Source organism: Mollisia scopiformis (assembly GCF_001500285.1).
Source record: "Mollisia scopiformis unplaced genomic scaffold LY89scaffold_12, whole genome shotgun sequence".
Classification (NCBI taxonomy): Eukaryota; Fungi; Ascomycota; class Leotiomycetes; order Helotiales; family Mollisiaceae; genus Mollisia; species Mollisia scopiformis.
The window spans coordinates 679,545-706,108 of record NW_017263592.1 but is presented as its reverse complement, the minus strand read 5'-3'; the positions used below and the strand labels follow the sequence as shown (position 1 = coordinate 706,108).

The following is a 26,564-nucleotide window of genomic DNA, read 5'->3' as shown; positions in this document are numbered from 1 at the left end:
CGTATTCTGTACTAAACAACCCCGCATCAAACGATCTCTTGACCAATTCAGGCTAGCAGCCGCTGAGTTATAGCCTTAGAGCCACGTAGAACAATTCTAAAAGTCTATTATCATGATAGTCTAACGCCAAGGAAGATCATTTCAGACACGGCTTCGGTAGTCAACTTGCAGACGAGCTGTCATCTAATACTCGTTCTCAACTTACACTTACCTGCAGACAATCCACTCAACTCCCATGAGAATTCGATGCTTGGACAACCAGCACTAATTAGAGACGCTCGATGAACAGTTTCATCTCTGGCATAGAGATGAATGCTAGAAATGAGATTTGAAATGCGATTTGAAATGCGATTTGAAATGCACAGTGGGTGTTGTTATCGTGAAGCATTTCGCCACCTTATCGTATACTGTTTAGTGACCGCCTTGCTGACTAGTTGACTTGAAGATATGTATTGATGAGGAATTGTATGGACTGTAACTGATTTCGAAGAAGTGGTCTCAAGAGCACAGGCGGAAGTTGAAAGTCATGTTGTGAGGTTAAAGCATTGATCCATTCTACTACTAGTCTGCAAAAGTTCCACCCACCTCCGACCCCAGACATCGACCCCCAGATTGCTCTCCCTGTCTCCCCGAACAGTTGTCCACCTCGATGAATCGTCGAAAGAGTCGCTCATCGCAAAGACCTGCAAGTGTAGTTCTGTCAGCTGGGGTTGGCCAGCTGAGTAAGACACAACCAGCAAGAGGGATTTCCGCCCAGCACCTCGAGAAACAAAGAATTCAACAATGCAACGGTGACACACGCGCTCAGTACACAGCAAGCTCCTTACGCTCCCTGAAGGTATAATGCAGCCAACAGGTCCATCCAAGCCCCCGAAGCGCGAACACAGAGATCACAACTTTGTTCTCTGCTGTTCAAGACACCTCGAAAGAGCTCAGTTTGGAGACACTCCCCCCAACCAAAGTAGGCGGGTTCCGATCACCGAATGATTCCTGAGAGCCGTGCTTATGTCCAAAGCGTGAGATTCAGAGCCCCAACTCAGAGACACTCCCCCCAACCAAAGTAGGCGGGTTACGATCACCGAGTGATACATGAGAGCCGTGCTTATGTCTGAGGACGGGATATCGAGGGAGTGAAGCTGCTTCCAACACTCGCTTGAACAGTGGCAGGCTGGCAGACAGAAAAGCATCGCTAGCAGAACCCAAGTGTCTTACCAAAGGTATGATCACAGCCCTATGACACGAGTTGTGTATGTGTGTATGTGTGTGTGTGTCCGACCGATGATGTATGTGAGGAGGTGAGGTAAGGACGACGAGGTGAGGAAGGACGACGAGGTGAGGAAGGACGACGAGGTGAGGAAGGACGATGAGGTGAGGTGAGGAAGGATGGCAAGGGAAAGTCTGCGGCAACAGAGACGTCAGTAAGATGGACAAGAACAAGATGGAAGGGTTGGAGAGAATGAATACCAGACCAGAGCAAGGTAAGATGAGGTGCGACCGGTTGCATCAACAAAGTCGAAGGTGTAAGAGAAGAAGAGGATAGAAGAAAGAAAAAGTGGAGAAGAAGTGTTGTGAATGTTGTGCTGTTATACAGGCGTTACATAAAGTGTTGTGTTGCTCCGATGAAAAGAAGGGAGAAGTGGGAGGGAGGGCGATATTATATAGATATGGGCAGGACGCTAAAACGAGTGAGTGATTGCGCTCACTTTAGCTCCAACTGAAGCGGTTCCGTTGTAGCGACTGGCCAGCAAGTGACTTTCCTACGCTTGGTGAGTGATTGCCGAGCTGTTCACGCTAATTCTGGGACTGGGTCGAGAGGAAACGCTCTCTCTCTCCTACACATCATTCGGGGAAAGCAGAATCAGAGCACGCAGAGGACAAACAGCACCTGTGAAACATCTTCAAACGTAATGGAATGTGATTCTTGAAACCAGTAACTTGTATAGCAATCAAATGAAGATGTGTTTGCTATTGTAGCTGTTGAGTTCGTCGAAGTCTTCAATCGTATGCGACCGTACGAAACTCTGGTCATTGCCAGCCCAGTTCTCCACGACTGCCATGATAAAAGCAATATCCCAGATATGCCATGATCAGGATGCTATCCATAGACCCTCTCAATTCCATGTTTTATGCCTAGTCGTTCAGTAGTCATCGCGGTCGGAGCCATGGCGACAGTGAGAGACCAACGCTCATCTCCGATCGCTATGGCACATGTACACTCGCTCGAGCACGCAGAAGACAAAGAAGCAGAAGAATAACATTATAAAGAGCGACAAGCATCCAATGTCCCCCCAATCATCAAGGCGCTGAGCTGATTCTTCTTCAAAACAAAACACGTGATGCGAACTCTATTTCAATGTGGAAGGAGCGAGTCGGTGCCGCCACAAGCATTCCCGACCATATGTTACCGCACTCGCGACAGTAGCAGAAGCCTCCAACAATGTTGTTTGAGGATATTTATTGATTTGAAGAAATTTTGAAAAAGAAGGGAAGAGATGTCGTTGAGATTTTCCAAATAGGGGTAAGGCGGCCCGCAAACAAACTAGCCGCATTGGGCAATTTGTAAATATATCATGAAATAAGCGGGTCCTCATGCTTAACATTGGTGCCGAGGATGGGTTAAGAGGGGAATTTTTCTGACAATCCCGAGTTTGTGATGTACAAATCCATTCTTAGAGCAGTAGTGGATGTAGGAATCGCGGCAAGCCAAATTTGAAGGAGTACTGAAGTACCTCCCTTTTGTGAATTGTCCTAACAGACTTGAGATAATCAAAGCTCATGTGTCGAGACATGAGATTGGAATTGTACATAGTCTTCCATCTCATTGTTCGATCCTTTGTAAGTCTGCGACTTATGTAGCACTTAGTCAATTATCAAAGCGTCGGACAATTTGAGGAGCTGATTCTCCCTCAAATTCTGGGAGATTTGTAGAGTATAATGTGCAAGAAGATGCAGACAAAGGAAAATGGCACCTCGAAAACATAAAGGGGTTCGCTCCCAGGAATGGGGACAAAGGGAAGGAACACTTCCAGTCGAATGCGAGAGTAACGAAGGCTATCCTAAAGAGACAGCCAAAACCGGATTTCGAAGAACCTTTGGCTACCTATTGATGCCAAATAGATTGTCCCTCAAATTTTAAGGCTTTATCAAAACAAATCAAATCATAATGAAAGAGTACTAGAAATAATAGAAAATCCTCCTTTCTGGAGGAATTGATTGTCCCTCAAATCCTGGAGATTTACTGAGCACGGCATGAGCGATGTTTTCTAAACAGAAAACTGTACGAGCTGTACCTATGACAGATTTGAGATTTTGATTTTTTTGTTCTCGGCACATACAGTTACTGGCTGAGATTGAAAGTGAGCTTTGCACTTTGGACTTTTGAGCGAGACTGATTCATGTTGACAGCAATGTAGATTCGATAACTGGCCGATGTCCGTGTGATGAACAACATTTCGATAAACACGACTCTTCAAAAAGAAAACCTACATCCCATCGAATATAAGTCTAGATCATGAACCATTTGGGATCGTTCAAGTTTACCACCTAATAATTAATTGCCAAGTCTCGAATTAGGAAAGACATGCGAAAAAATCACAGCTAGAAAGAAGTGAGATATGGAGGCAGAGACTAAATTAGCTTAAGGCTTTGTAATACGCTATAACTTCACTTAAAAGGGTTCAATTCTTTATCGATATCATAAGACTCAAATATATCTTCAATTTATGGGCAAACCTTACCTGGCTGCGAATATTTAAAGTGGAAGAATCACACTTGAATTCCATGGGAAAAGCCCGATGAAAATCGAAGGACTCCATAGACTGGGTGAAATTCTGGAATTGAATTCCGATGAACGGGGTACAACAGAGCATACGTTCTGGGGCACACAGAATGGCTGTGTCAGGGGTAAGGTGATCGGTATCAGTAGGTTTATATTGAGGGGCGCGGCGAAAAGTGCGCGGCTTGAGAATCTTGATCCGAGGAGGGCTTTGTGTTTGGAATGCTTATGAATATATGAATCTATTCGATATATCGATTTTTCCGTCCTCCAACCTCGCAATCTTGTTTTTCGTTCCTTGGTTTTCGCTACTAGCGCCTGAATCCCTCTGAATCTCTTTCTCACGCGACCACGGTCTACCCATGTTCGTCACTCATCCTATAGGTAGGAATTGTTCTAGAACTTTTATTTTGGCAGTTGGCCCCCGTCTCGTGCAGAGATATTCTCTTTCTTCCTTAATCGAAACCCGGTTATCGAGGATCCCTCTTTGTAGTGGCTATTAATTCGACGCTACGAATTCCCATGTCATAGACCTCTTTTGCGAGCTTTGAATTCTTCTCACGTCCTTATGGATTTTTTCCGCATCATTTGAGAACCAAGCTCCACAGCTCATATTCCTAGCCTATTTCACAGCTCATGTTTTTATATTATTCTGATGATGACAGCTAGACTCGAGCCTGAATACTCCGCCTTTTACTAACCCCCATTACCATTTTGGTCATGTCACCAGAAATACTAGAAGCAACATCTTGCGACGACAAATGTAAAGTCACCTGTACTATTGATATTTTACTGCTTCCAATGACTTTTCCCTAATAGTCTGAGCCATACATCCTGTATTTCCGCGCCCCTCATACAAACTTTTGACGGGATGTCCAAGTTTTACTTCCCAAACCGGCGTACACCATAGCTGCACCCTCAAAAATCTCCTAGATTGAAATATAATCCCCAAAGACCCAAAGCTCTACTTCATATCGATAGCTTCGGCCCAATGAAATGATTTTTACAGAATTGCAACTCATACAATTGAATGAATTGTTCTTTTTACGTTGGCTCCTGTCCCTCGTTTAACTTCAACGTGTCCTTTATCTTCTCCGGAACTGCCTTGGATGTTTTATTTGGCAATTGTGGAAAGGCCAATCTCTCTGTAACTGTAAGGGGACTGGTGAGATAGTTCTCCAGCATTGGCGAGTGGGTATCTCTGTTGGATGTGGAAGTCTCTCCTCTTAGAGTCGCTGAGGGATCGGATCTGGTAGACATGGCAATGTTTTGTACTTTTAAGTGCAATATATGCTTTTAATTGGTCTGGTTTTGAACGGAAATATAATGGTCAACTTATTTGAGGTTGATTATAGCAGTCTTATAAGTTTTCGTCACTCTCTTTTCTTGCTATGAATCTGAGTCCAACATAAACAACCCAAAGCACATCTTCTATAATTAATTACAGTGCACAATCTTTCAAACTCACCCTTCCTAATGTACAAGTCTGGTGGTCTAGCAATTCCATAGTCGAAACCCTACCAGACCACAATTGTTCTCATGATGGTATTATCACAGGTGTGGTTTTGTATTCTCATTGGTTAAAACTAAGAAGCGGGGATGCGGGTGATGGGTTGTCTTGGATTAGTCACGTTGAAGAGCACAATTGTGCTGTTTGACTTCAGCCGCACGGCGCAGCCTTGCAACCCTCGACGTCGGCCTCTGCAGTGCCTGCGAACAGAGATTTCTCGTCATTCTTCTTTTGACTATCTTGATCTCTTCTACCCCGAGACAACCACTGATTGCCCCGAACTGTCCCAGGGTTGGCGAAGGCGCTTTAGAGAATCGACTGTCCAAGCGGCTGACCACCGTCAAGGCTCATAGATAAAGCGACATTCAAAGGAGATCGTGACAATACATGAAATAATTTGCCTAAGAACTCGAAGGTAAGGGATCGCGACATTCTCCAAAACCATTAGAGCCTGGATCGACAGCAGGCAGCAAGAGTGAGCATCTAGTCACTTGCGAGACCCGTGGAAAGTTTGGACGACGTCCTGTCGAGTCTATATAATTAATTGATCTTTTTCTTTAACTGATGCCATTTTCTAACACCGGACAGGAAATATGAAACGTCACAGGCGGCCTTATGGCTGCACATTTTCAAATTGTGACAAAACCTTTGGCAGTAAGAACGATTGGAAGCGTCATGAGAACTCGCAACATTTTCAACTTGAGTCATGGCGTTGCAACCAAGAGGAGCCAGAAGGCAGCCCCTGCATCAAGGTCTGTTACCGCCGACAGACATTCCAAGACCATTTGACCAAGGACCATTCCATCTCGGATAAAGAGGTCGTCAAATCCGAACTGGAATCTTGCCGCATTGGACGGAGTTTCCAGACTCGCTTCTGGTGTGGATTTTGCATCCGATTGATTGATCTTACTAAGAGAGGACTTGAATCATGGAACGAACGCTTCGATCATATCGACGATCATTTCATGGGACGTCAAGGCTTACCCAAGCAAGATATCATGGAGTGGATTGATATCGACAGCAATAAGTCCCGAGGCGGTGGCCTAAGTCTTGGTTCCAGATCTGCAGGATCTCCAATCCATGCAAGCATCCTGGCCATTGATGTAACAGACAGCATAAACCGAAAGGATGCTAAGATCGTATACTCAGCAGGGAACACAGTTTCTCGACCTAGTGCTCAACAAGATGAAACTGCTTTAGAGGACATACCTCTCACCGACTCTGGTTACGCGTCTGCGCCTAATAGAAACAACACGTCGAATTTACAGTTAATGGAGCAGCCACGATCTTCCCAGAAGAATAAGTCCACTGGTACGATAAACAAAACAGATGGCGAGGATTCCAAGACCATATACTCAGCTGGGAGCACAGTTGCCCGACCTCTAGCTCAACAATATATTGCCGATCTATGCAGCAATATTTTTGGCAAACTCGGGAAACAGTTCGACTCCCAAATTTGGAGCACAATATCCAGTGCTCTACCCGAACTTATGAAAGCCTTTGCAATCAAGATTGGCTATGATTCTTCCACCCCAGTGAATCAAGAAATAATGTACTTCATTCACAAGCGGCATGAGTAAGTGGATCAATCTTAGATTGCAGATTTGGACTAACAAGCTCCATCAGGGAGATCATTGCGCAACTTGAAGCAATGGTTTGTCATCCTGAGGAGGATGATGAACCCGACAGTTGGCAAGATGGTTCCAAAGGAATGTCAATAGCCGATAAAATGAAGATGTGGAGCAGCAAAGCCGAAGAAGATCATCCGCTCTCTGAACGTGACGAATTTTTCAAAGGAGTGAAAGATGAAGATGAAATTATTCCAGAGATCGATCTGGCTGTCTATCAACAGGTCATTCTCAACAGCCCCGCCTACGAGTGGTTTATCTCAAGTGTGAGAAAAGAGCTCTCCATTCAGTGTAGTACGAATCAGCCTCCTGTTATGATTGAGAATATTCGCAGAAAAATACTAGAAAAGCTCCCAACTGGAGTCCTTAGCAAACGACGAGCTCTTGGTGCTTGTGAAGTCCAATTTGAACTTCGGTGGGAAAATGAGAAGGAGGGAGAACTCCCAAACGAGCTCTATACACAACTAACACAAGTGGAAAACTCGCTTGTCCTAACAGGTTCTCCAAAAGTGGCCCAAGGATTAACAGTCAGGGAGTATCTGAGCCAGACGTGGCTCGCAAACGGATCACGACTTCTTGATGTAATCCTGGAAGCCGTCCACGACACTGAAGACACACATTCTGGTAAGGCCTGCAATCGCGCTCAGTTCTAACATAGCCCGCACTTATACTCATATAGAAATTCTTCCGGATAACACACGTCTCGCAGCTAAAATTTGGGGCTCCCACTTGTTCGTCAAAGCGACCGGGCCAGCACACTTCATCGCAGAATGTGGCGAGCAGCTAGCTTGGTTTCGTGCCGCTCTTAGAAACAGTACAGGTTCTTTTCATTCGTACACACCGTCGATCACAGGGTTTGCTGTTGATGCCAACCCATCATTGTCAAGAGGACTAAAGTACAAAGGCTGGTGTGCTATTGGTGAGGGTCTCATACGGCCTATAGACTCGAACTTATACTGGCATGACCTTGTTGGATCTGAAGGAAGTATTATCCAGGGGTTTCCAATCTCTCGTCGGCCAGAAGGGTATCCGGGGCTTGAATTGTCATTTGACAAACTCCTATATTATTTGCGGGCAAACGAAGCTACCATTGCCAACGAACAAATCCTTCTCCAAGGAAAGCATTTAACGGTACAATTGGCAAAACATACCGGTAACGTTTTCCTTTGGCACCCGTTTCGCCCCTGGAGATTGTGTACTTGTTGCACTAGCCAACATCCCTGGATTGGCCCCATTGATCTTCATGTTCTCAAATCGTGTCGTCACATCCTCAGCCAGTGCCCGGAGCCTCAAGCTGATGCCGTAGAGAGTATATAACCTGATTCCATGGCGTTTGAGATGTTACTAATTGTTTATAGACCCAGATATTGAAACCCCGATGGATACACCTCGCTTATTTCAAAATCAACATGTGGTTAGCGAGGAAGAAAATGTATTCACGCTCTCCGGGTCTGAAAAGGGTGAACATGTTTCAAGTACTTCGATCATTAAAAAGGGAGCTTATGATGTTCTCGAAAACAGTCCGTCACACCTTCACATGGATGATCCGAAATGCAAATTGTTGGTAGAAGATGAAACGCAGCTGGCCGAAGGTTATCAATCTATGGCCACGACGGGATCTCTGGACATATATTTAGATTCAGACCTCTTTTCAACATCTGATTCATCGAACCAAGATGACACGCTGGATATTGATGAGCCGGCATATCCAGTGCTTCGAACTGTTCTTTTAGCACTGCTTACCAAATTCCGAGGTTTGACTCAATATCAGTTGTCTCCAAGCAGTAATGCGGGACAGTCTGTAACATATGCCAGTGGAAATGGATCTGGTACTACTACCGGTACTTCAAACAACTGTCGAAAGAGAGACAGAGAAGAAGAAGAAGAAGAAGATGATGATGATGATGATGGGGCTAATAAGGACAACTTTAAGCCGCCGCGCAAGAAACATGCCAGCGAAGATAAAGCAACGCAAAGGTCGCTTGCATGCCCTTATTTGAAATTCGACTTGGTTAAGCACCGCAGTTGTTGTACAAAGAAACTTAGCAGGATTCGAGACGTTAAACAGCATCTCTGCAGGAAACATACCCCCAAGCGATATTGCCAGTGTTGCTTAGAGACGAACTTCCAAGACGCACAGACTCTCCAAATGCACGTGGGTGTTGGAACATGCCAAGCAAATGACCCGGAGACTTTAGATGGGATATCTACAGAGAAAGAACGACAACTGACGAGAAAGTCTAACCGGAAATTATGTGAAGAGGACCAGTGGTATGCGATTTGGAACATTCTATTCCCAAGACATCCATGCCCAGCTTCACCTTATATAAACACTAGTCTTTCCATAGAAATGCGTCTGTTCCGTGAATATTGTAACACCCATGGGCCTATTATGATCAGAGAACAACTGGATTCCAGCCCAGGTTTGGTCGGGCAGGAAATCACCGAAGAACAGCGACAGATGCATCTGGAAAGAGTAATTGCCCAGGGGATCAACACTCTATTTGAGGAATATCAGCGCTTGAGTGTCTCCTCGACATTGCCAGAGAATGAAGTTTCAGCATCATCTACACACCGCAGTAACGACCTACAAGCTACCCAATTCGAAACATCAACGAGTTCGAATGCCGATAGTGGAGTGGTGCTAGAAAATCAGATATCATCCAGAGCTACCCAGTCTCAGGAAAACATAGCAATACAAGGTACCAGTTTCGAGTGGAGTTTCCCACCGCTGGTAGCAGCCGAAGACACAAGACAGGATACCTGGCCCCCACCAGAAGGACCTCCTCAGAATTATGAACAGAATGCTCTGTATAATTCTTACCCTTTCTCTTCTGAAATCCTGTTTAATGGTTCTGAAATGTCGACCTTCGACGAGCCCGAAAGTTTCAATACTGGGAACACCTCTGAGTTTCTCTCTCAATCAAATCAAGGACATAATAACGGATTCCAGGCGGAAGACGGTGACAGCTGGATGTATCGATAATGGTAATGAGCATTTAAGATCCAAAGACAGATCATTCCTATTCCCTTGAATCGCTGTGAAATTATATCCTACTTCAAGCCTTTACTTAAGATTACCAGGTATCCTGATAACCAGCATTGGGATCGTGCAACGTAGGGCCATTGCTTTGGAAAACATTAGAGAATCTTGTATCCGATTTAGCGGCTCCAACACATGCAGGTCCCTAAGAGTGTTAAGTATAGGCCCACAAAGACCTTTAGTCTAGGTCCCAGGGCATTATTGTAGAAGTGCTGAAGAACATAGCATCTGGATTTGTTGAGTTGGGAGGACAGGTTGAGTCGAGGTCGTGCTCGTACGGTTTAGTTAGACGGCAGCCTCGCAGCATGGAGTGGTTGTGTATCATCGTACGAGCGTGCCAGACTAGGTAATCGCGGCTGGCCACTTTAATCGAGTTTGTCCCCTTAACTATACTCGTATAGAGTTAATAAACATTGTAGAGAAGAACCAGATAGTAAGCATATCATAATTGCCCACCTGGAAGCAGAGCAGGAACGTGACTTAACCTGAGCAGAGGGTGAGACAAGGGTGAGTAGTGCCTAAGCAAAGCGGCGATGCTGACTAACCGAGCCGGGAACAAAAAAGCACAATTTGTCGTCTGAGATAACCGAAAAAATCCTACAAAAAGTCTAGCCTGTAAACCTACATTTCTCGGCTCCTTCCAATACAAAAATTCATCCCAGAATTCCACTAAAGCTGGCTCACTTTCGACAACAGTAAATCTCCCTATAGCAGGGCCTGTGACAAACAGGTGTGCCATAATATGCGTATACTATGTGAAGGACATCTTGCTTCTTTGTTAACTATGTTTGATGAAAGAAGATTATCGATGTCGCGAGGTTGTTGATATCAAGATTTGACGAAGAAGCGTTCGTTATGGGTACTCGCTCGTTACGTAATTAAGTGCTTAGAATTCAAATCGTAAGCAACAAACGCCTTTTCGCTGATCCTCGCTATTCAGTAGGCTTGCTGTGGTGGGCTCTCGAGGAAGGTTTCGTGTGTTCGATTATTGTTTTCAAGAGAAGAATTGTGGTAACTTACTTTAGTGATTGTAAGCATTCCGATTCCGGTTTGAATGAATGGATTTATACTCAGATATTTGGCTTTTGAATGTCCTTCAAGGCTAGGACAATAAGAAGTAAGTGAATTGCAATAAGTTAATGTTATAACACTACATCTCCTTATAACAAAATCAGCTCGTTTCTATTATCCCATAAACCCCAAAATAATATTATTTGCCCGTGATATAAAAATCCCCAGATTCTGAGTATATACTTGCAACGTTAGAATTACACGTAGAACAATGATTATTCTTACAATTAATTACTAGCTTGATCAGAAGGAAAATAATTAAGCATTCCAATTGTCCTTGAAGAATAAATAAAAATTTGGCGAGAAGGACTCCTGCAAACATTTCTCAACATTTCGTAACAGAATCAAGATTTCTGAAGGTTTTCTCGGGTACCCCTCTGCTTGACTGCACGGAAATCAGTCTGAATATCCCATGAATTCAAGAAGAACGGTCTCAAAAAAAAGCTAGGTAGCAAATTCACCATGAAGTCCAGCATGGTTTCAAACACCTGATACACTGCACAAAACCACTCAACGCCTTTTAATCAAGTAATCAAATTCACCACACCACTCACCTCGATCTGTCTGTCTATATAAGCCCTTCCCGTCTCTAGCCAGACTCCTCAAGGACAATTCCAAAGATTCACGTAAACTGGCAAGATGGAACTAAGCAAGTGAAGTTGTGGGTTGCCAGGCTACATTGTTTGCTTGTTGTGGAGTTGCAGTGATGTGTGGGTGAGGAATATATGTGATTAAGTTGTTGATATATTGTTGTCAAGGGGATGTCTTTTTGTTGTTAAGAGAAAATTAGTTGTCAATGGAGTGTAGAGTGAATAGGAAGGCCGAATATCAAGTTTGGGATGTTGAGACTTTTGAAAAGAGCATGTGATGTTGTGGGGAAGGACAATGAGGAAAAACTAGGGGCCGTGGATAGAATATTCACAGGGGGTAAAAGCGCAGCTTTTGTATTTACAGAAGTTGTTTTCATAGGGGCCAGCCCACAAACCCCCGGTCCTCGCTGCGCTCGAGGAGATAAGTGATCGAGCAGTCCCACGTATAGACAGAAAAATATAATAATTGTGCATTTCTACAGGTGATAACAATCTTTTAATCTTTATTTAATCCTCATCTACTCGTCACGTCCACGCTTTTTTTTCAATCATCACCCACTTCCGAACGCCTACGACTATTAACTCAATCTACCAGATACAACTCCTTTCTTGCCACTTCCTCCTTCTTTCCTTACGCGTCCCGCTCTTTCATAGGGGTGAAAGAGAGTTTGAGTGGGGATTAGATTAGGCGAGGAGGGTTCGTGAGTGGAGGGTGGTATAAGGGGATTACCATGTAGTGAGAGGCAGGAAGTGGATATGAGGTATGGGAAAAAAGTACTGGCGGAAATCAAGTTGAACGCGAGGACTCGGATAAACTTACTTGCGGTAGTGTTTATACATCCTTCTCAAATACTTTATTTATATGTCTACCAGAAACATCAAACAAGCGGAATTTAGTATAGAAATAAATTCAATATTTCACAAATCACTAGATTGCTTGCACTAGTGCCATAGACACTTCTAACGATCAAGAGATCAAAGATTGTAATCATCATCGAGTGTTATTTCATTACTTATTTCATAATCAAACATATAAATATCGAATCCATATCCCATATAGCCCCGTCAAATACAATCGATCTCAAGCAACATGCGGCACGTTCGTCGCCCAGGTGGCTATATACGCACTTGGCGGTAAGAAACATAAGCTCCTAAAAATCTCCACAACCAAAAACAACCTACAAACCACATAACTCGCCGGGATTAAGAAAAATAAAATTGCTAACGCTATTTTATATATATACCCCAGCGACTCAATATCAGAAAAAGTAGATAAGGTTACCATGTAACCCCCGAAAACCAAACCCATCGTCGTACATAAGATAGCGGCGATTTTCCACAAAAGGCTTTCGACGGGCGTAGGGAAGACGAAATTCCATGCCGCGATGTGCACAGCGCCAAAGACCGCAGTGCCGAGGAAAAGACCGAAGATATCGCTTTGGGAGAGAACAGACTCACCCATTATCCGATTCACCCAGGGGTCGTCGCGGTTATAGACGTTGGGGATGGGTTTGCCAAGCGGCCATTTTACAGTGCTCTCGCCGTCGTATAGACAAGTAAAAAGTTTTTCTACCAAGAACATTAAACCGCTAAAGACGCTAATATCGGCTCCGTTTCTGTCTCTTTCTACAATTTCCATAGTGTCTTTAGGGAAAGGGCCGGGGTAAGAAATAATTGTTATTGGCACTTGCACACCTTTAGGCTTCTCCCAATTTATACCGTAAAGTATAATAGCGCAGGTCGCGAACGCAACGACGGAGACCTCCAATTGTGAGATTGCAAGGGAGCGGAAGGCGCGGGCGATAATCTGGATTACCATCCATATTATTTGGACGACTATAATGGCTCGTATAAGGCTATCGGATTTGGATTTGTCGTTTATTTCTTCCAGTGTAATGTAGGGTAGCTTTGGTAGAAGGCCTTTTGAGCGAAGGAGGACGATATCTTGGGTTAGGAGGTGTATTAGGACGGGTTGGGATGCGTTGGCAGATAGACCGAGCTCAGCGGTTGAGGGCTCTTTGCTCTCTGTTGGATTTTGCTCGTGAGCATCAGGAGGGGCGAACGCAACATCAGACTTTGATTTCTATCCCATTCTGCGGCGGAGTTTTGCTTTCCAGCCCGCTGTCTCTCTTGTTCGAGGTACAGGCTCTTGTGGGGCTGTCCCGGTTTCGGGAAATGTTGTAGTCACAGCCCGTTTAGGTGAACTCCTTCGAATTACAAACCCTCCCATATTTGCGAACAGCGAATGGGTTCTGGTCCATGGTACTCCATCCTGAGCTGCCCAGTCTTGTAGCTTCTCCAAATCCAGCTTGACAGTAGTGAGATCCCCCACATTCTTGGCTAGCAGGATTTCTGGTGCGAGGACTGTGACCAACATCCATTTCGCGCTTGTCCACCCCCTTTTTATAGCCCACCATATAGTGCCCCATATGCCTGGATTGCGGTCTTCTCGTTGTTCAGGGACGTTGAGGTGCTGGACTATCCATGTGCAGGTGATGATTGTGAAGAGACAGCTCCAGAGGATGTCCATCGTACCTCTTGTGCCGTTAGAAGATACGAAGTTGGTCGAGTTCGTTGGGATCGAACAGTTGGTTTCGAAGGTGGTGTATGCATATGTGAGGCTTGGAAAGAGGAGGATAACGAAGCTGCGCGCCATTGCGGAGAGATTTGGCGGCAGGTTGTGGTTATATATAGTGATAGCTTAAGTGTATATAACGATTGAAGGAAGTTTCTATTGAGGGTGCATAGTTTTGAAGAGATTTGGGAGACGTGAGTGAGCATGTTGAGCTGAGAGACGCTTCGTCAACGAGGCTGAATGGTGGCGCCTGGGAGATTTCTAATTATAGTTTCCGGCCCCGAGATGATGAACCAATGACAGCCGTTAGTCTTTTCTCAAGGCTTCCCGCCAGGTGAATGACATGGAAGATGGGGATGATAAAGTTGTTCGAATGTCGAGAGAAGACCGCTAAATTGATATTTCGCACTGTGATAGTTGATAATGGCTAATGCCAACAGCGCTGGCGAATTACGAAGCCAATTTCACTAAGGGCATCTTGTGTGGGGTAGATTGACTATACGATAATTGCAAGGGCCTCTTGTTCAATCCTCACAGGCGGCGTCCACATGCAAACGTGTCCTCGCTGCGCTCGATATTAGGTTTACATCTGAGTCTCACGGACAGAAAGTTATAATAATTGTGTATTTCTACGTGTGTAATCTAGTTCACGGTCTCGAGATACAGCTGAATTCGTAGCCTTAAAGTGGTCAAAATCGAAAGGAACCTCAAAAAACACACTCGCCAGAGTCTTTACCCGAGATACAGCTACATAAGAGAGGCCTAAACAGTGCTCCCTCTGATTCAGGTTCAGAACAACCTTAGGAAGAGTCAAACCCTGACTTTTATGCGCTTAACCTCGTCAGCAGTGAAGTATAATCGTAAAGCCGTGTCAATAGGTTGCAAGCTCGTCGGGAGAGAGCTAGTCCGTCACACGGGTGGATAAGAGCATCCAGCTCTCAACTGTTAACTGGGATACCCGTAGCTCACTCAACGCCAGCCGGAACCTATTCGAGATCTCGTCCTCTCCCTGCTGCCGCATAACTTGAGTAAGTCGGATCGTACGGTCAAAGGCCTGATATATCTGGTGGCCCTTAACTGCGTTCACATTCGGGTGGGACAAGGAGTAGAGAGGTTTCCCTGCTACTCGTGGCAGCTGGTAGAAGTCCCCGCACAATAGGACGTTTATACCTCCAAAAGGGCGGGTATCGGCCGGGAAAATCGCCCGCAACCGGTCGTCGATGAAAGAGAGCGTGACAATATCAATCATTGACTTCTCATCAATAATCAGGAAGCTGCAGTCTCGGAAGAGGCCTTGCAAGGACTGTAGAGTTGCAACTGACAGGTCTGATTTCCTGCCCTTCTCCTCCTTTCGGAGTTTGGAGAAAGACTACAACAAGGGTTCCCACTTTGCAGATACATAATAGGTAGATAGTTACCATAGATGACTAGCTGATTTGAGGCAATATTTCCAACTCTTTCACTGCAACATGGTATGGACAGACGACGGCTCATTAACTATTGATAAATAGCTGAATTGGATGTAGGACAATCAATGCATTCAGTCGTCAAGATGTCATAGAGTAAAGATAGACCACAACACGTGATGTCACAGCGCACCAGTTCCGTAACTCAAAAATTGCAAATGTCTGAACAATTAACACGATATGAGAACGTGAAAATGATTGAAATATTTCTGGGCATTGGGACTACCCTCATAATTCAGTAGCAAAGAGCATTCCATGAGCTAAGCGTCCAACCTCACAAGCATCCCCAACTTTGGGGATGCCTCGGCCCATATGGACATCTCTACCTAGGTAGCTCTTCGCACCGATGAAACAACCAAGATTCCACGAAGCAGAATATCAATAGTCTGGGCAGAGGCTGAACTTTAAGTACGTTAAGTGAACTCAAAAGCTACCTACGCAACGACCTTTGACCAGACATCCCAGCCGACGATCCAGCTCCCACATCTCAGTCCCCAACATTTGGACCACCACCATCTCAGACACCTCGTCAATAGTTGCGCAACTACTTCTCAAACCTGACTCTCTTCAATTCAGAATCTCAGAATCAGAAACATTAATGTATTATCACGTGTTCCAGAAGCTATCCATTCCTACCTAGGTAAATGGCCACCTCCGCAAATCACCAGCACAGCAGTCAGATAGATTGATTGCCGAGGGATTTTCGGGCGGCGTCTCATGGCTAATTTAGAGTTATGGCAGGTGGCCAGGTGGTGCATGAAACAGCGCAAATGAAGATCACAACATGTCTGATTGGGGTGCGCGAAATGAGGGTGCCGATCGATCTTTGCTGTGCGGTGCGGTGCGGTGCGGTGCAGCGGCGATAGAGTGGGAGATATTAATTGAGGAAGGATTCGTATGCCTGGTTTCTGAATGGGGTTGCACGCGGGCACCTGGACAGCACATAAGTATTATTTTTCTCTTTCGGCGGGATTTGTGAGTGGTGGGATGTGGATGTGGATGTGGAAGTGGAAGTGTATTGATCCTTTGCTGGGAAAGTGATGGGATGAACCTGTGAGTGAACGTGGCACGGTCAGTCAGCCCCTGCTGCTCGGTTTGGTGTAACGGGAACACGGAAACGAAACAAACGTTGGTGGTGGAGGTGTTGGAGAAACATTTCTTTAAATTTTCGCTGGCTGGTGGCCCCTTATCACAACCTTCCATCCCGCATGATGCGTGAGTGAGAGATGGTACAGTACTGTATCACGATATAGGTATGATCTCCTCGTATGGATCTTCGTGATGATGATGATGATGACGCTGCTGTGCTCCTCTCTTGCTGAAAATAGGAGATGCGCGCGTATGTTTCGGTGGTTCCTGCCTTCTTTCGAATGTTCTGAATCCGTTTCTCTCCAACGAACGGCTGGGCAGGATCAGACCAGGATCAGACCTCATTTCGTTTCACCCAGTGTGGGTCTGAGAGACCGTCGTTGGGAGACATTCATTGGTCGTGAGAAAATTGGCTAAAGGCTGTACCTGGATCTAACGGTTCTCAACCTAGCGTAGAAGCCTTAGGTGGGCTGGGGTCCTGGTACCTGCAGCCACATCAACAGACGAAGGAGGTCAAGACCCGCTTTCGGACCAGTCGATCGTTGCCCACCACGTTCAACTGTGAACACACCAACGCTGCACTGCACAGTTCTCTCACGCTCTCTCCATCTTCTCGTCTTCTCCTCTCGCTCTTCTTCCCCTCCTTTCCCTTCCTACCTCACCGCCGCCGTCACTCTCACATTCATTTGCGACGAGGAGTAAACAAAACACAAACATCCATCACGGTCGTCCTTCTTTTATCGACTCACGTTCTTTACAATCCGAATCCGGGTGGTCCCCCAATAATTGGTTTCCCTTCTTTTCCCGCGACGCACATATTTGACGACAGCCCCCGTTTTACCCGTCGATAATACTGCCTGTACAAATAATTCACACGACTCGACGATTCCCTCGATCCCGCCGATTACCCCCCCCTTCGATCTCGCATACCAGCTGTGCGATATTTAACATAATCTTCAAATCCTGAATTCTCCTTTCCAACGATAACGAGAGAGAGTTCAATATGGTCAGTCACGATCATCTTCATCGTCGCCATGCGCGAGCTGCCGACCCCTTCGCCGCCGCATGGGCAGAAGCTGAGGCGATTGCGAACGCATTGGCAAACCCCAATCCAGCGCAATCGACGGTCGTTTCTGTCGTTTACGTGACCGCTTCTCCGACTTTCACTGGTGCGATTGGAGGCTACACGACTCTGGGAGTTGCCATTGATACCGATACCGATACCGATACCACAACTTCGACCACTCCGGCCACGACTGCGGCTGGAAAGACCTCGAGTACAGGCCTCCTTGCCGATACCTCGTCGACTAAGGCGACCACCAAATCCCAGACCACATTGGCGACCTCGATCTCGACCTTGCCCAGCTCAATCGCTTCTCCTTCGACGTCAGCCGCCAGCTCGATCGGTATCCTGGCCGCTACGAGTGCACTGTCATCAACCACAACATCGCAAGCCACAGCTACTCATGCATTGGCTGCGAGTTCGACCGCTACTTCGGAAACTGCAACATCGAGTGGTATGAGCACGGCTGGAAAGGCTGGATTGGCGATTGGTATCCTGCTCTTGGTTGGTGCAGTCCTTGCGATGGTCTTGTTCTGCTTCAAGCGTAGAAGAGAGGCAGCTGCTCAGAAGATTCCCGACGAGAAGCATGATTTGGTTGAAGTTACACCCCAGGCCTCGCAGTTCAACCGTCATAACAGCACAGCCACGAACGCGACTACACGTACTCAGGCCACCGCTCCACGTCTTTCTCTTCGACCTGTTACTCAATTCCTCCCCAACCTCGCCGAGAAGCGTGTCAGCAAAGGAAATGCTCTGAACATGGGCAATGATGGATGGCAAAAGCCCAAGGATAATGATGCGAACAAGGATAATCCATTCGGTAATCATGCTGAGACGATCGATACGACCAATGCGAATGGCCCGGGACTTGTTCGAGGTGTTTCTCCAGCTGGAGACGTGGTTTTGGCGGATCCTCTTGCATCAGCAGCTCCAGTCGGTCTCAAGCGTGGTGCTTCGAAGCGTGATCTCGGAGACAAGGCTCTTGATTTCACCAGATCTGGTCCCTTCCTAGGTCCTCCCAGCCCTGCCGGAACCGAGTTCAGCATGTCATCTGATGCAGGAACCCCAGTCCAGACTGCTACCAGTGTCGCCATTGCAGCTGCTGGAGGCCCGGCCAACAGTGCTGTTCACCGTGTTCAGCTTGACTTCGTACCATCCATGGGTGATGAGCTTGAGTTGAAGGCTGGTCAGTTGGTTCGCGTCTTGCACGAGTTTGATGATGGATGGGTAAGCTTCACCTTTGTATTTATCAGTATCTTGCTAACATGTCCAGGCAATGTGCATTCGTCTCGATCGCTCTCAACAAGGTGTCTGCCCTCGTACATGTCTCTCAGCCCGACCAGTCAAGCCTCGCCCACAAAATGCACCAGGTGCTCGTGGCCCCGCTCCTGGACCCCGCAATCCAGGACCCCAAGGTCGTCCTATGCCACCAAACGGTCAAGGTCGCCCAATGACACCTAATAGCCAAGCTCCACGACCAATGACTCCCAACGGTCAAGCACCAAGACCCATGACTCCTAACGGCAACTCAATGACCCCTCAAGGCCTACAACCTCGCCCAATGACCCCAACCGGACCATTGCCAGGCACACCCAACCAACGTCCCCGCAGCAACTCCGCTGCTTCAGCACAAGCCAAGCGCAACTCTCCCCCAGGCCCCAGCCCAATGAAGCCAATTCCCCAATTCGACGGCCCAGCTTCTCCGCCAACCGACTCGCCCATCAGCCGGAAACCAGTTCCCGGTCAAGCTCTGTGAAAACCATCTCTTGCGTTATATTCCACGGTGGCGTAAGACTTGGGCTTTTATTCTAGAGTTGGGTTAATGGCGTAATACGGGACGGGCGGCTGGATTGATATGTGATATGACGCATGTACATTTCCTTGTATTTTTCTTTTCTTTTCGTTTTCAAAGGGGTTTCTTTTCTTGCACATAAGATGGATGGATGGAAGTGGATGAGATACATATGCGGAGCTAGAGACGTAATTTGTATCTATTGTGATTCCCCCTGGATATTTCCTTTCCTTTTCTTTGAGAGAGCTTCGAGATGAGATGAGATGGCTGAGGGTGAGGGTGAGAAAGCTAGCTAGCTGGCTGGGCTTGGCGTGTGAGGTGTAGTGTAGATAGATAGATGGGCAAATTGAATGCAAGTTCGTTGCAGAGAAAATGCTTCTATATGTGCATTGTGTTTGAGGAATCGAAACATGATCGTGTACCGATATTTACCACTTCTTAATGTCCTATTTTTAAGGGAGTTTCGCAATCTTGATCTTGTCGGCGGTAGGTATGTATCCTTTTCAATTTTTCAAATTTTTCTCTTAATGTCTTAAGACCAAGTCCACCTAGAGGCTACCCGAGCGACGACAATTCCACTAGCGGCAAGAGCCTGGACTATCGCCAGGAGCGCAGACGTAGCGAGGTTCCCACTAGGAGACATTTGAAGTCCTTATTAGACGTGGGCGAGTTCGATCGCACGTCCGAAACCTCCATAGTCTACTACAAACGCCTTAGAGTGCTCGCTATAGTAACGCCGCGGTTCTAGAGACCCTACCACTCTGCATGAAGGGTAAGGCAGGGAAGTGGTTCAGTAGCCTAGACGACGAGGTTTTTGGTATCATGACCTACGAGTTGGAAGGAGGGAAGGAAGATCCAACTAGTTTTGAGGGAGAGGGGGGTTATGAATTTGATTTTTGGTGTTGGGGATTTGGATATTTATTTATCCTAAGCTTTATTACTGTATTCGGGATCTTTTCATGGCGGGGAATTCAAAAATTTAAGCAATGTCTCTCTGACTGATAACACCACGGCACAGTGTTAAGTTTCATGGCGCGGTCTTGTCAATGATGCATCGTTTTGTTAGATGGCGGATTGTCAAGCAGCAGGGTATCGTTGCGTGGCGTTTCGTAATGGTATCTCATGTACAAGTTCTCTTCTCTTACTCTTGGAAAGTACGAGATCCTCTAGGCGCAAACTTGGTAGGACTAGAGTACACCCCAGACGCCAGGCTTCCCGGCCCAAATTGTTATCATTCATGTTAAAATTGTATAATAGTGACTTTAGATCCACGCAATATTTCTTTTAAAAGATTGTATGGCCTTGCGAATGCTTTGCTCACCAGCCATGTCTTTACAGCCGCAGGCCAGTCCGCCGGGACCTTCGCATTCGTAATCGCATTGTTGGGTAATTAACTTGGTGCCTCTCAACTTCGATCTATCGGCGGCGGCAGCAGCATCAGATGTGTCGAGGCTTCGCAATCTGCGTTGAGGATAGGACTTTCGATCTCCTTTTCTAGATAGAGCGGCGGCCGGTCTCCGTTTGGCGCGGCTACGTTGATCGGTGGGCTTGTTTAGGCTTGTGAGGAATGGTTTGTTGTTTGGAGTGGTTGAGGTGGATAAAGGAGGTGAATCGGTATAGGATGGAAAAGGATGCTTTGCATAGTTGGGGTGAATATTTGGTCTTGTTGAAGATAGTCGCCGCAAGTTGCAGGTATGAGGATAATTCCCACAAGTCTAAGATCCATTGCATAATTATTGGTTAAGTGCGAATAGTGCTATCGATGCTAGGACGAAAATTTGGAGTTGCCGTTATGAGTTCTTGAGTACAGCTCTTTCGTATCTATTTGAACCTCTCCTTATTACAATCTCTGTTAGATAATTGTCGATTTGCTGGACGTTTACCGCTCGATTCACAACAAACGAAAAGTTGACAGCAATATTGCCATTCCTGTATTGTGAAGAAATTGGGACTGAAATTTAGGGAAGAAGATACGGAGCAAAGGACGTTTCTGGACTTTTAGACTTGTCGTCTTGATGATGACGATGATGATGATATCTAGTATTAAGAAAACCATGCTATATGTAAAACATTGAAAACGCGGAGTCCCATCATGCTTGGCACCCTCTCACTTACTCGCCACCTCTCCGAGCACCCCCTCATTCAAACAACCCCCAGTCCCTCCAACACAACCCTCTTCACAATCTCCAAGAATCCCAGCACTCCCACCTCCTCATGATAAGCCTCATTATACGCAGCACGCAAACACATAGCCCCTTGGCACGTAGCAACCGAGACCCCCAACCCAGCCGATAATTCCGTCCCCACCGCCCACGGATCCACGACCTCCAACCGCCCGTGTCGGGCTTGTATATACTGATCCGTGACTCCCCTCCGCGAGAGCGAAACACTGGGAATTCCCAGCTCCGGAAGCTGCGCTGAAGTCGGCCATTCTAGTGTGCGTGCAGCGAAACAGCGGGCGCCGTCGAGGAGGTTGACTTCTTTTGCGTTTTTATGGTAGAAGTGTTGTACTTGCTCGAGCACGTCTTGGAATTCGTGTGGAGATTGTGCGGTGTGGGGAGCGGAATCGGAGGGGATGGTGAGGTGCACGACAAGGACGGAGGTGGAGTTTGTGTGGCATATCATCATGTTGTACTCGGGACCGTTGTAGGGTGGTCTGCAGTACTTTCTGAGATTCATGATAACGTAGCTAACGTACTTTCCTTGTCTCGGCAATTTTTCTCTTGGTTGTAGATCCCGGACTGTGGATGGCGGGGGTGATGGTTGTATTCCGAGATTTGCAGGCTGTGATGATTGCTTTCGTTTCCTCGACCGTGAAAGAGAGAGCAGCCCGACCACTTTTGCTTGGGATAGAGGATTGTTGTCTGAGAGGGATGCCGAGGGATCCAGAGCGGTTTTTGATTCGTTGGGCTCTGATTGCGTCGAGTTCTGTCTGTGTGAATTTGAGGGCATCTGGTGAGGGTAAACCAAGAGCATTTCGGAATGGTGGCGTGAGGTTTTTGTACTCGTCTCCGAATGAGACGGCCAAGTTGATGTCTGGGGATGAAAATGCTTGTGCTGCGTACTTGATGAGGTTATTGAGCAATGCGTAAGTTGCCATTCCGTCGATGACATCGTGTCCACTGCGGAAAATAATATCATGTTCGAGCTTGTCTTGTTCTGTATTCTTTGGGAAGATGAAGATGGCTGAATGAGGTACTGGTGCATCTAAGGACAAGAACTCGGCTGAGGTCTGTCCGGATTTGTCAATTGTCAAAGTCGCATTCATCCATTTTTCAACTTCGGTTTCGTCTGGAAGTCTGTAGACCCTTCTCAACGGCTTACCTTGAGGCTCGTACTCAATAGTTGATGCTAAAAGTGGACAACGGTACCGGATCTGCTTTCAAGCATAGCGGAGAGACTTTTTGATGCGGGAAGACACTTTCGCGAGGTCCTCGGATGGTGGGAGGGAGAGTGAGATACCGATATGTGCTGTGACAGCGCTGGCAGTGTGCCCTGGTTATTGTCGTATTGGTTTCAGATATCTATACTTGCGGAGATGGCTTGGGGAAGCTGCGAGAAATCGGAAGACATTTCTTCCTCAAAATATACAAAAATCGTAGCATTGGAGGAAACTGCCCGGAGAAGACATACCAGTGCTTTCCCAGATTTTCACATTTGTCAGATAGTATAAGTCTGGTTCATCGAGTGGTCTACAGAAGATTCCAGGAGAGGTTTCTTGCCAAGATGAGATGTCATTCGGATCCATGTTGTGTATTTGAGTAGACGAATTTGGCTCTGGTAATAGCTCAAGTGAATCTTTTGCCTTCCTCAGAAGTGGTTTTCAAGACGACGAAAGCCTGGATCTGAATCACTCCAATAAGCTGGCGTCAGGAAATGATTCATAGGCTGTAGTAGTAGTCAATCGTACCATTCTTCACGTGAAACTTGGCTATCGAGTCATCAAACAGATTTGTCTGGAGGAAATCGGCTCATATAGGACTCGATCGAAAGGCACATGACTCTTCCACTCTCCATTTCTCTATAAAATAACCCCCTTCTCCAGCATTTGCCTTCACTTACCTTCAACTCCACACCTCTTCCCAACAAGACCGCCCTCAAGATGCCGAACATCTTCATCACTGCCGCACCTGTGGGTTCCATGCCTCGCTACCTCAACCCATGCGAACCGAAATTTATCCCCTTTCACTTCCTTCAAACCCACGCTGCTCTCCAAACAGCCATCTCAAACAGCAAAGGATGGGAGAAATGCACCAGCGGCGGTCTTTTGATCAGTCAATCAACGAATTTCCTTCACGGTATGGAGTCTATGGAAAGCGATGATCAAGTCACCCAGTTCAAAAGTCCTTTCGTTAGGCGGGAAATCCCAGCTTCATGGTTCGTCAAGATAAACTCTCAGACAATTATCAAGAAACTCGTCTTGCATCTCACAAGTCATGGTTGGGAAGCAGGAGACAAGAATAATCTGTTCTGGAAACACGGAGAGTTTGTTGAAGCCTACATTCCACCTTCACTTGTAGCCAATATCCGCATTTACCCCGGAGCAATCGGACAACTGCTCCTTCTTGGCTGGAAAGAAGCTGGTCCCGGTTACTACCAACACAGCAAAGGCACTACTCCGTACCTCCCCATCACACCCGACGCTATCATCACCGAATCATTGAAAGCGGCATTGGAAGGTGCTTCTATTATCCACCTACATACGAGACAACGAGCCGATATGACCACTTTCTCGCTCCCTTGGTCAGACTTACCAATCACTCTAGGCTGCCAAACAAACAAAATCGTCGTAGAAGATTACGAGGAAATCATCCCCGCTTTACGAGTTCTCTGCCCCGCCGCGATTCTAAACGTATCAACCTCAGTCCGGGGCGGTGGAGACGCCGATGGTCCTACACGTCGAGCACATTTGAAAAGTTATGGCGAGTTTCGTGCTCCAGAGATATGCACTATGAGTCCAGCTGAAGTACTTTTCCAATCCGGAGGTGGATATCAGAATTCGGATCACTTTCTGACAGATCAGCTTTCTTCTTGTGTTGAGAATTGGATTCGTCCTGAGATTGAAGTATTCAATCATACAATCTTGGACAAAACGCTTGGAGTATTCAAAGAACGCTTGTTGGCAGCAGGAACACCGCCTATCCTTATGCTCGTTGCGGGAATCGATCAACATCGGCGTAATGGGAATGCACTTGAGGATGATTCGTTGATCCCCGTCGAGGAGAGGAAAGAAATTTTCTCTTTACTTCAAGATGAAGAGGATGAAAGAGCGCTAGAGATGGCGATGGCGGCCTTGAAGCCCATCGTTGATGAGATCCGGGAAAAGTTGCCTGAAGCGAAGATTTCGATGCTCTTGCCGGGACTGATGCATTGTCTCCTGGCGAGACTGGCTTTCAAGATGTCTCTTGATGGAGTTCGTATCGGATTGGAAGATGGCTTGAGCGTTTACGATTCTTCTGTTCCGGGTGGGATTCGGAAGGGGAGGACTTGTGAGCAAGTGAGAAATTTGAGGGAGGAGTTGCAGGGGCTTGGATTTAAGGTACTGACTGCGGAAGAGACTCGAGATGTGTTGGATATGCCAATGTCGACGCAGATGCTGTCATAGTAGCTTGCTTTGGACGGGGAAGTACACATCTTGGGTCAGGAATGTATTTGGTGATGATTGGTCATTGACTCGAACTAGTACAGAGTGGTATGCGGTGAAATGGCTGAGAGAGCGGGCGTTCTCAGATGTAAAACAGAAAAGTCCATAGGTCTGAAGGATGTTCGATGTTTTGCCTCGCTTAACGAGATGGCAGTCTCAGGAATGTTGTTTACATCTGAATCCCATTGGAAGTTTCCAAAAGCAAAACACGTGATGCGACGTTATTTCTCAAAAGAAAGAGCGTCTTAGCATCTGGGACTTGCCACAAGCGATCTAAATCGTATCCTATCGCGCTTGCGGTGCTAAGAGACTTAATTGATGCTAAGTAAATTTTACTTGAGGAATTTTGAAAGAAATGTAGAAGACATGATGTTTATATTTCCCGAACGAGACAGGTCGACCCACAAACTGAGCTAGCCCCCGCTTGGTAAACTGTGCACACAAAAAACCAACGGGTTTGAGATCTCGAAGTACCAACGTAGCCAGAACTAGCTTCCGAGTTGGAACTTTATTCTTTGGATTTCCAAAAGTTCTCGTTGAAGCTTTGAGAACTTTGTCCACCAACATGACCAAACATGAATCTAGAATCCTTTCCAAATTTGCTGTCTTTGACTGTCCCTTTGACTGAGTCTGCGCTGTTGGAATCTTCAAGTCCCATATTACCCGCGAACAGCCGTGGCGCATCGCCTGTCTCATTTCTCTGCCAATTGAGGTTTTGATCGTCAACATCAGCGTGCTGACTGTCATTTGATGTGTCGGGATAGAGGCCAAGGGCCACGACGTCCGGCCCATCAAGCTGGATCATTTCTTGAGCTATTCCGCGTTAGCTTTATCTCGATAGATTTAAGGTATCCGGGAAACTAACATGTGTTGATCAATTGTCTTTCTTGGAGCCTCTCAGCAAGCATAAGCTGTATTCCTAGTACTTTTCTCACGTTCTCGTTGGTCTCTATCAACACCTGTTGGGCCACTTGGAATCCATCGTTCACATTTCCAGTCAAGCCAACATTCACAACCGACACTCTCAGACTGAGCTCCTGCCTTGCATTCGAGAGTCGACTCACGATGCCAGCCAGTTCTTGGTCTTCTTTGTCACCGGACTTCAAAGCGTGGGCAAATTGTCTTACCCCGCTCTTTTTCTGCTCAGCCTGTAGTTTGTCGAAGAAAGCTTCCATTTCTGTGGATATCTGTAAGAGCTGAGGCCACCGGGAATGGCCCACTTAAGCGAGACGCGGTAACGAACATGGGGACAAAAGTCCGTGCGTTCAGGCTGTAGAACCTCGAAATTAAAACTCTTCACATTAGGACTAAACTATCA

At 46.4% G+C, this 26,564-nt stretch overlaps 7 protein-coding genes across 7 annotated transcripts; 4 read left to right on the top strand and 3 right to left on the bottom strand.

Moving 5' to 3' along the window:
- Nucleotides 1–5,878: 5,878 nt before the first annotated feature.
- LY89DRAFT_733938 (uncharacterized protein) lies at nucleotides 5,879–9,899 on the top strand (the record flags this gene model as incomplete). The annotated part of the gene is made up of 4 exons (XM_018219858.1): nucleotides 5,879–6,861; nucleotides 6,912–7,537; nucleotides 7,593–8,222; nucleotides 8,272–9,899. The coding sequence occupies 4 exons, from the start codon at nucleotides 5,879–5,881 to the stop codon at nucleotides 9,897–9,899; spliced, it is 3,867 nt and encodes a 1,288-aa protein (XP_018071294.1).
- Nucleotides 9,900–12,698: 2,799 nt separating this feature from the next.
- Nucleotides 12,699–14,380, bottom strand: LY89DRAFT_707347 (uncharacterized protein; the record flags this gene model as incomplete). The annotated part of the gene is made up of 2 exons (XM_018217599.1): nucleotides 13,806–14,380; nucleotides 12,699–13,655 (listed from the first exon to the last, which is right to left on the bottom strand). The coding sequence occupies exons 1-2, from the start codon at nucleotides 14,271–14,273 to the stop codon at nucleotides 12,699–12,701; spliced, it is 1,425 nt and encodes a 474-aa protein (XP_018071293.1). The 5' UTR covers nucleotides 14,274–14,380.
- A 2,935-nt stretch (nucleotides 14,381–17,315) lies between these two features.
- Nucleotides 17,316–19,972, top strand: LY89DRAFT_707346 (uncharacterized protein). Its single transcript, XM_018217598.1, has 2 exons — nucleotides 17,316–19,037; nucleotides 19,084–19,972. The coding sequence occupies exons 1-2, from the start codon at nucleotides 17,751–17,753 to the stop codon at nucleotides 19,564–19,566; spliced, it is 1,770 nt and encodes a 589-aa protein (XP_018071292.1). The 5' UTR covers nucleotides 17,316–17,750; the 3' UTR covers nucleotides 19,567–19,972.
- Nucleotides 19,973–20,305: 333 nt separating this feature from the next.
- On the top strand, nucleotides 20,306–20,693 carry LY89DRAFT_67974 (uncharacterized protein). The gene has a single exon (XM_018213936.1). The coding sequence runs from the start codon at nucleotides 20,368–20,370 to the stop codon at nucleotides 20,602–20,604; it is 237 nt and encodes a 78-aa protein (XP_018071291.1). The 5' UTR covers nucleotides 20,306–20,367; the 3' UTR covers nucleotides 20,605–20,693.
- Nucleotides 20,694–21,744: 1,051 nt separating this feature from the next.
- LY89DRAFT_718652 (uncharacterized protein) lies at nucleotides 21,745–23,350 on the bottom strand (the record flags this gene model as incomplete). Its single annotated transcript, XM_018218430.1, has 4 exons — nucleotides 21,745–22,266; nucleotides 22,301–22,893; nucleotides 22,927–22,953; nucleotides 23,236–23,350. The coding sequence occupies 4 exons, from the start codon at nucleotides 23,348–23,350 to the stop codon at nucleotides 21,745–21,747; spliced, it is 1,257 nt and encodes a 418-aa protein (XP_018071290.1).
- Nucleotides 23,351–23,680: 330 nt separating this feature from the next.
- Nucleotides 23,681–25,363, top strand: LY89DRAFT_748112 (uncharacterized protein). The gene has a single exon (XM_018221145.1). The coding sequence runs from the start codon at nucleotides 23,705–23,707 to the stop codon at nucleotides 25,205–25,207; it is 1,503 nt and encodes a 500-aa protein (XP_018071289.1). The 5' UTR covers nucleotides 23,681–23,704; the 3' UTR covers nucleotides 25,208–25,363.
- A 254-nt stretch (nucleotides 25,364–25,617) lies between these two features.
- LY89DRAFT_782172 (uncharacterized protein) lies at nucleotides 25,618–26,421 on the bottom strand (the record flags this gene model as incomplete). Its single annotated transcript, XM_018222554.1, has 2 exons — nucleotides 25,618–26,059; nucleotides 26,112–26,421. 2 exons carry the CDS (start codon nucleotides 26,419–26,421, stop codon nucleotides 25,755–25,757), a joined length of 615 nt encoding a protein of 204 aa, XP_018071288.1. The 3' UTR covers nucleotides 25,618–25,754.
- Between the last annotated feature and the right edge of the window lie 143 nt (nucleotides 26,422–26,564).

Excerpts from the sequence above, each read along its gene's own strand:
- LY89DRAFT_707346 (XM_018217598.1), top strand. The coding sequence starts at position 17,751 with ATGGTCAGTCACGATCATCTTCATCGTCGCCATGCGCGAGCTGCCGAC. Across the intron at positions 19,038-19,083 it reads ACGAGTTTGATGATGGATGG|GCAATGTGCATTCGTCTCGA; the intron begins GTAAGCTTCACC and ends TAACATGTCCAG.
- LY89DRAFT_67974 (XM_018213936.1), top strand. The coding sequence starts at position 20,368 with ATGAAGGGTAAGGCAGGGAAGTGGTTCAGTAGCCTAGACGACGAGGTT.
- LY89DRAFT_748112 (XM_018221145.1), top strand. The coding sequence starts at position 23,705 with ATGCCGAACATCTTCATCACTGCCGCACCTGTGGGTTCCATGCCTCGC.